The sequence below is a fragment of the Acanthaster planci genome, linkage group LG04, assembly GCF_054643075.1.
Source record: "Acanthaster planci isolate LZ-2023a linkage group LG04, COTS_SCS, whole genome shotgun sequence".
NCBI classification, from domain to species: domain Eukaryota; kingdom Metazoa; phylum Echinodermata; class Asteroidea; order Valvatida; family Acanthasteridae; genus Acanthaster; species Acanthaster planci.
Genome location: NC_141780.1, coordinates 19,344,143 through 19,352,694, shown reverse-complemented (window position 1 = coordinate 19,352,694; position 8,552 = coordinate 19,344,143). Strand labels below are relative to the sequence as shown.

The window sequence follows — 8,552 nt, the reverse complement described above, 5'->3', positions numbered from 1 at the left end:
AAACCTTGTCTTCGTTCAGCCGGCTTCTTAATTTTTTTATTTTAGGCTAAATTTTTTGGTCGCCAAAGGTGAGACTACAGGTTAACGTAATTGCGTTTTCTGCTTCAGGAACAAAATAATAACTATCCGTAAAATATGAAGCCGAAAGTTTGCTTCTTTCCTGATCCCCTTTTCACAGCGGACGCTTTAAAATGATTGCACAAGTGCTCAACCAACATACACACCTTGCGCGAGATTCGTTCGGTAAATGGCCTTGTGATTGTTAGTTTGTACCTAGACGTAGACGTAGAGTGCTGCGTGATTCGGGTACGGGAATAAAAGAACCTGTCTATTTCTGAAGCATTGCGTGCCTGGTATTACGCGTGCACACGGAGAACGACTTGTGTTTCAGAGCCAGTCTTCATCTACATAGGCTCAGATCACCTCAGATTTCTTTCCTTTGGCCACGAATTTAATCAACTCTTACTCTGTGTAAAAAGAAGTCTTATTGCTGCAAATTGAGTAATTCCCACGTGGTTACAGGCCGTATTCATCTCTTGTTTGTTATTATTATTGTCTTATGTTGCTAATGCCATTGCCAATGTACTAATGTCTGTGTGAATATGAAATTTGTATGTGTGGTTATGTAAGTGGGGGTCCCTGCTCGACAAGCACTGCATTTTGGGGACTCCCCTACACCCTCATGTGGAAATAAAGTGAAAAAGTAAAGTAAGGTAAAGTAAAGTAAAAAGCAGTTTTTCCCCGATTATTCCCCCACACTCCACAGGCATTATTGACCTTGTTGACAGGTCTGGGATCATGTTTATCATACAATGATCTCAGACCACCTCGTGGTGGATCCCTTGTCAACTCCGAGATGTCCGCAGCCAGGAAGGCCTTTAAGATATTTATCGGTGGCTTTGTGTTTGGCGTCGGGGGCTCGCTCACGTTCTTTGACAAAGTCGGCTACTTTGCAACTGTGGATGGAAAATCAATGCAGGTAGGCTTACATCTACATTCATTAATTGTACTACCCTCAGAACTGTGGGGTCCGATGTCCGCCCCATTCCCACATGGGAGCGGGGTGGACATCGGACTGGGGGTACATTTGTACATGTGTTGGTAGCCTAACATCCCTTGCCTGTAATTTTTGTAACTGCATGATTCACAACCCATTTTTGCACTTTGTAAACTAAAGTGCATGACCATGTAGTCGTCAGGTCCCTTAAGCTTATTTCGCCACCTGCCATGAAAACCAATCAGACTTTTAAGCAATAAGTGGCGAAACTAGGGACCTGCAGTCACAGACGTCAGGTCGATTTGTTACAGGTATGTACACAGGGGTCATATTGTTTCAGACATTGTTAACCAGGTGGAATGACTCAAATCGTTATAACTTCGTTTGATTCAAGTCAGCTTGAGTCTCAATGTGCAACTGACTTGAATCAATCAATTTGGGGTTTTTGCACTGCCGGGCATGTATTACAGCACTATCTTCTCCTGCACAACAACCTCCACTGTTATATACTCGGTGTTTGCCCCCAAAGGCTTGTGAAAAATCCCACAAATAAGTGTACTCTCTTGGGACTCGCACCCACGACCTCCTGCTTACTAATGCAGACGTCTTAACCACTCGACCACCGAGCTTGCTGGTGTTGGCTAGTTGGTTTGAGTTGCGGTGCCCGCTGCTACATCTATTTCAAGGATAGATCTGCACCAGGAAGATGTCAATTAATTTTAGGTTTTTGCCCTGCCCGACGTGTATTAGAACATTGTATACTCGGTGTTTGCCCCTTAAAGCTTGTGAAAACACAAGTGTATTCGGGTAGGACTCAAACCCACAACCTCTTGCGCGAATCAACTTGCAACAGTACAAGCAAATCACTTGAGACTAAACGAAATTCAGTTGCACTGAAAAGTTACTGTAATCCAACTTTCTCTTGTGTCCTGTGTATTTGCACGTAGCCTGTTCTTAACCCCATCCATGAAACACAAAGAGACATCATTTTCCTGAATCACTTTGCTGTTAGGGAGTACCAGCTTAAGCGTGGAGACATCGTTTCACTAGCGTGAGTGTAACATGTACTGCTTTGACATTAGAATTTTTCCAAGTCTGAAATTGTTTTATTTGTTGTTTGAAGAAGCCTCACATCTTTGCCACTCGTAGCCAGACATTTTAATAATCAAGGTTTTTATTGGTCCAGGGAAATCCTGATCAGCAATTCTGGAGTTTTTTCACCCTGAAGAACTAAGAAACTGTGTCACAGTGCTTCTGTCCTAAAGTCCTTGAAAAGACTAACAAAAACTGTCTCATTTGTTATATGTTACAACACTGGCTGCAGAAGTGGGGGGGGGGCACTTTTTGACTAGGGGGCATGGCTCCCCACTTGTTTGCAGCGCCTATAATGGGGTGGGCTTCATGGATTGACCTATTAATGGCTGACACCTGATGATCTAACAACTGGCCCCCCCCCACTTTGAAACTTGATCCACTGCCATTGTGTTACAATGCAGTCCAGAAGTATAGGTGTGTCAGTTAAGTTTGTCTGCAGTGCCTTTTTTGGGCCTGTTAGCTTTGATATTAAGTAACCATACTACAAATAATAATGTTTTAGCTAAATTCCATTGGTTTGCTCACAGGACATCAGGAGTTAGCACATGTGTGCTTTAAGATAGTTTTATGACTCCAAATGTCCTTAGGATTCCACACAAGCCACTGGTGAGGTATTTCTTTACATAGTATACACTTTAGAGAAATGACAGCATTCGCCTTCTTGTTTTGACAGATCCCCAAGTCGTCCAGATGAAGTTCTCATCAAACGGGTCATTGCTTTGGAAGGTGACACAATCAGGTATTTTACCATGTGATGCAGTTCGGCGAGCCATCACCTCTGTAAATTTTGTCACCACTTGGACATTTCAAAACCCTTTTCTTCACTTGCATCGGTGTATGGTCTAAAAGATAATGTAATGAGATGACATTATTGTGGTATTACTGCTCTTGTGCATGTTCTTACATCATGGCTGTTTTGAAAACTCCGAGACTATGTCACGGAGAAAGATGGGTCCCTGAGCCATGGCTTGCGGCCACTTGAGGGCTCCACAGTGTTCACCCTCCATGGACTAGATCTAGCCTGTGTGTATGCGCAACTTGAAACAAAGTGAGAATCACTCAAACGTGGGGGCGAGTGTAGATGTCACCCGCTACTGCATGCAGAATATGCCCCAACATGTTTAAACGTTCTCCATGTTTTGTATTGAAATCGCCGCTTGTTTCCACGTCACCCAGCATGAAGTGATTAACCCTAACAGTCCTCAATCCTCCAACAGGTGAAGGATTGAGGACTGTTAGGGTTAACATGCGTGCTCCACCTCTGTGTGAGAGTGGAGCAGCGGAGGTAATAACTTAAAAATTTTGGTTGCCCTAGAAACCATAACTAAGTCAAACCAAAGAGTATGCTTTATTCTTCGGGAGAAATCTGCCTCTTGGAAGCAAACCTTTTTCCGAGTAATGAGGACTATGATACCTTGGAGCGTGAGTTATCATGGTCTCAATTTTCTGTCTTACTCAGGACGTTGAGCTATAAGAATCGCTACGTAACCATTCCGGAGGGTCATTGCTGGATTGAAGGAGACCATCACAGCGTCAGTCTGGATAGCAATTTTTTTGGACCGGTAAGAAGTGAAAGGCCTCACATAACATTTGCTAAGAGATGAAGGACGATCAGCAGAGGGATGAGCAGTTATGAGAAGGGGCAGTGATCTGTTTTTATCTTTGTCAAGCATGCTTGATTCACTAATGAGAACTTTGCCTTCTGTAATTTTTTTAAGGATCATTGGCTCATCAACCTCAACGGTTCTTGATCATGAGGGACTCATTACATATGGCTTGAGTTTTATTTGACTCTGGTGTGACTTTTCACCCATATTTGGTCCTGGCCCAAGTAACCAACGTACTGAGCCAGCTAGTTGGCGAAGTATGTCACAGTGTACTGCGAAAAAACATGGTAGATTAGGTGAACGATGCTGAGGAAAGTTGTTGAAAGTTGTTCAGAAAAATGGCCAAATATAGCGGGGATTAATTGGCTCAACAAAACTCGGGTCAGTGAAAGAGACCCAAAAAAGTATGTCTATTAGTTTCTGCCACCTGGTTCATTTTGCAAATTTATTTGATGCGTCGTGACTTAGCTGGACACTTTGAGTAATCCTGAGATGGTTCATTACTAACAGAATCTCATTGTCCATCTAGGCCTACAAAAGATGAAAGCAACGGTAATCATGAGGGAGGTAATTGAATGAGCAAATGATTAGGCCAATGGAAATGATATGGATGGGAGAATTACACACTTTAACACTATTGAGTTATACCCCTGCGTCCTAAATGTTACCCCATTTTCTCCTCAAGGTCACAGTGACTAAAGGAAACCCTTACACCTGTTGCTGTGCCTTACACCAGTAACCTTTTTGTCTTAATCAACTTACTCTCTCACATGGCAGGTTGCCCTCGGTCTGGTCCATGCCCGTGCCTCCCGCATCATCTGGCCCCTGCATCGCCAGCAGCGGCTGGAGCCAAGACTACCCAAAGATCGCCAGCCCATCAGTCTGTCTCCTTCCCTGGTGGAGGAGCTGATGGAGGAGTACCAGGAGGTTGAGTCTCTAGAATTGGAAGACGTGCAGACATGAATCTGCCCATCACAGACACCCTCGCACACGTGTGGCTTGTGATTACCTGCATGTCTGACAGAAATCTGAACATTGGGTTAATGTTTTCTGTGCATCACATACCATGGACAGTGTCATGTGCACTGCTACTTTTGGCACTAACGGTTGCAGCGGAGACTATGAGCGTTTTCGAAACGAGTGGATTTGGCTTAGACTTTGGTTTTGCTGGTTCCAGCCACTTTGAAGAAGCATTCAAAAGTACATGTTCAAGCTCTGACTGGAACCAGCGAAACCGAAGTCTAAGCCGAATCCACTCGATTTGAAAATGCTCTGTGTTGGTGGTTTTTGTGGCTGCATTTGAGATAAGACACCCTAACTACCGTGAAAAGTATTTTTGTAATTTGGAGGACATTTTCATGAAGTGTGTTGCTAAAACCAAACGTTAATTTTCAATGCCAATATTTAATGGCTCTGTAGCCAACATTGTCACGTTAAAAATTTGCCAAGTGCACATCCACCTCTGGTAGTTCTCAGGGTGTTACATCATTATTATCCCTGACCATCAGGCCCATAAACATTCCTGCAAGCACCTCTGCTCCGTGGGGTGTATAAAGCAAGATTCTTCCACTCCAGGTGCAAACTGCCACCCAAGCACATCAGCCATCTCAACCCTCACAGGTACCCATTCATGCTTCTAGGTGGAGAAACGTCAGTAAAGTAACTAGTCCAAGGTCACAATATGTAACCAGCTGCTGGATTCGAACCCCTGACCCTATGATTGGGAGTTCCAACGTTAGTGACTATGCCACACACCAAAGTTGAAATGAGGTCACTGTGTATATGCTTTTCTAGAAAGAGCTGTGTCTCAAGATTAAATCATTGGCCGTGTGTAGAGGAAGGGTGTTCAACACATTTTGTTGTATGGTTGGACTGAGTTCAGGGATTAAAACATGATTGAGAACATGCAGTCCCCAAAATGCAATACTGGCGTTGCAGCATCTGAGCCGTCCAGTCGTAGGTTGGTGGGAGCCATCCAGCCCTAGGTTGGTGGGAGCCATCCAGCCCTAGGTTGGTGGAGCCATCCAGCCCTAGGTTGGTGGGAGCCATCCAGCCCTAGGTTGGTGGGAGCCATCCAGTCTTAGGTTGGTGGGAGCCATCCAGCCCTAGGTTGGTGGGAGCCATCCAGCCCTAGGTTGGTGGAGCCATCCAGCCCTAGGTTGGTGGGAGCCATCCAGCCCTAGGTTGGTGGAGCCATCCAGCCCTAGGTTGGTGGGAGCCATCCAGCCCTAGGTTGGTGGGAGCCATCCAGTCTTAGGTTGGTGGGAGCCATCCAGCCCTAGGTTGGTGGGAGCCATCCAGCCCTAGGTTGGTGGAGCCATCCAGCCCTAGGTTGGTGGAGCCATCCAGCCCTAGGTTGGTGAAGCCATCCAGCCCTAGGTTGGTGGGAGCCATCCAGCCCTAGGTTGGTGGAGCCATCCAGCCCTAGGTTGGTGGGAGCCATCCAGCCCTAGGTTGGTGGGAGCCATCCAGCCCTAGGTTGGTGGTAGGTCTCCAATCTTTCCCAGGTGTACTCAATTATTTTGTTGAGGGAGTTGCCTGGTTCTTGTATCTTGTAATCACTGTACCTGATGTCTCATTCAGTGTCAGTAATTTAGCGCTTGCCGATGCATCCGTCCTGTCCAGCCACTTAACGTCACACAGTTGTGGTCACAGATGACCCCAACTTCACCGAGGCTGTTGATTGGTCAGAGTTTATCAGCTGCTGACCCTGTCACATGACACAGCATGGTAGTTTTCACAGTCATTGACAGCATCAGTGAAGCAGTCCAGTGCATTGAGATTTCAATCACCTTGTCAAATTCTGCCTAATGTTGATCATGTATAAATGTGAATTGCACGCAGGAATATTTACATGGTGCAACCATAAATCTCTGTTTAGTAGAGGCAATGTGTTGAGGTTAAGGAAGTGGGCAGGGGCTTTATATAACTAGAATAGGCTCAAGTAAACCTTATGTGCATTGATTGTAACTGAATTAAAATAACCAAATATAGCCTCCAAGGCACCAGCAGCAATGCATGAACTCTGTACATCTTATCATATGCTGAAGCTTGCAAGATAATCAAATTGAAATTATGACTTCCAGAAAATTGCAACATTCTATTATTCCTATGCACGCACAGGCCTGTAAGTCAGATTAATTTTAATTATCAGAATCTGTGCACATGGAATATTTGGAGTTGAATTGCTTTGTTGGACAAGACTTTCATTGCTGCATCGTTGTAAGACCTTGTCCAAATCGGTTGGCTGTGGCTCGCAGTAGGGCATGAATCAATGGGAAATGGCTACAGCTGCTGACTAGCCATCTGCTGTGTGTTTAACACCTGTATTGCTAGCCGTGGCTATAACACTGTGTCCCAGGGGAAGCCATTTTAGCTGGTAAATCGGTTCCTTTTGCAAATTGAGTTGGCAAGCCCTGTAGTTTGATGACTTTGCTGAATTTCATGTGCTTTGTACATAATGTTTATTTTTTCTTCTGCTGTTATTGGAATAGAATTTTATCATTGTCCTCTTAATAAAACTCAAAAGTATTAATGATCTTGTGATATTAGCAATTTTAAATGTAAGACTCTGTTTGGATTTAGAATAAAAAACGCCAAACATTGATTTTGTTATTTAAAGTGAGTAAATGCGGGGCTAACAGAATATATTTATGTCTGCCAGACACTCAAATACAGTATTCTGTATAATTGGTGTTCCCCCGGATATTATTTCTGTTGGATTCAACCGTAAAAGGCCGTAGGCTGGGGCAGTATCCGTCACGCGTCCAGGTTTTTCATCGACTGTGCGCAGGAGAAAGTGCGACACATAGACAATCCTGTATGAAACACTCGACCCAATACAAAGTCATTGCGAAAAGCTGTCGTAGGCCGTGTCCGTATCATTTGGCTGCGGCTAGAAATTGCGTACGAGTCTATGTTGGTGGCCGTGGTTGGTTCGAATTCCCTTTGAGTCGTGTGTAGTTTCAAGCCGCAGCCAAGTGATTCGGACGCAGCTTCATTTTAATCCGAACTTTACAGATGTGAAAAAAGTGATGTGCTAAAATTCAATAAAACCCATCTGTGTAGAGTACCCGGTCAGGATTCAATCTAAAGGAGTGGGGTGGGCCGGGTGATAGATCAGGAAGACACAAACCTGACGTTGGAATTTTATTAGTTCCAGAAGTTGATGAACATCAAGAGATTTACTTGCTGAATAGGGATGAGTTATGAAGTTTTACGAAAAGCTGCCCAAGTCGACGTTGTTTTCGTTTGAGGGTTGCCTGGACAGTTGTGTCATGAATAAAAATCCATGTGTTTCTAATAACCCGTTTGCGTAAACGAAGCTGCCCTGAACATGGCCCGAACAACGGCCTCTAGAATCCTGACTAAGATGGAGTTTCAGGTCGGGGGGAATATTTGTTGCGGCAACGATACTGTGTCATGTCGTGAATGTGTGCACAGATACGCGGCGCTGCATGTGTCAACAAGGAAACATTTTGGATTCACATTCCCAGCACAAAATAATTGTGCGGCCATGACCTCAAGGGTGCACCCTTGTATTTAGGCCAGAAATATGTCCGCCGAGCGTGCACCCTTGTATTTAGGCCAGAAATATGTCCGCCGAGCTCATTAATAAAAGTTATACACTCAAAATATTCTATATTAGTGGGTCCTGAGAGCCATGGAAGTGGGGAATTCAAGAAATATGAGACTGGACCTCTGGGCCGGACTCAGGGCTTCCAATTCTGAGCAATTTGGATGCAATCGGGTCCGAAAGGGGAACTATTTGGCCGTTTTGCAGAGGGATGGTTTTTCAAAATGGCTACTTTTCTGGAGCGGGACATTTTCTTCATTTTAGGGGTGGTCTGCGT

At 44.6% G+C, this 8,552-nt stretch overlaps 1 protein-coding gene and 1 long non-coding RNA gene across 6 annotated transcripts; both read left to right on the top strand.

The window, feature by feature from the left end:
• Positions 1-328: 328 nt before the first annotated feature.
• On the top strand, positions 329-5,888 carry immp2l (inner mitochondrial membrane peptidase subunit 2). Of its 5 annotated transcripts, none has more exons than XM_087135881.1 (6): positions 329-471; positions 767-979; positions 1,945-2,048; positions 2,766-2,831; positions 3,552-3,654; positions 4,477-5,887. In XM_087135881.1, exons 2-6 carry the CDS (start codon positions 857-859, stop codon positions 4,660-4,662), a joined length of 582 nt encoding a protein of 193 aa, XP_086992007.1. In that variant the 5' UTR covers positions 329-471; positions 767-856; the 3' UTR covers positions 4,663-5,887. The 5 variants fall into 5 exon arrangements, with proteins under 5 accessions (XP_086992007.1, XP_086992006.1, XP_022104010.2 ...); XM_087135880.1 differs by having other exon boundaries at positions 336-538; positions 4,477-5,888; XM_022248318.2 differs by having other exon boundaries at positions 336-501.
• Positions 5,889-5,981: 93 nt separating this feature from the next.
• Positions 5,982-7,320, top strand: LOC147799463 (uncharacterized). The gene is made up of 2 exons (XR_015425034.1): positions 5,982-6,103; positions 6,178-7,320. It is a non-coding gene; the product is annotated as an uncharacterized LOC147799463 (long non-coding RNA).
• Positions 7,321-8,552: the final 1,232 nt, after the last annotated feature.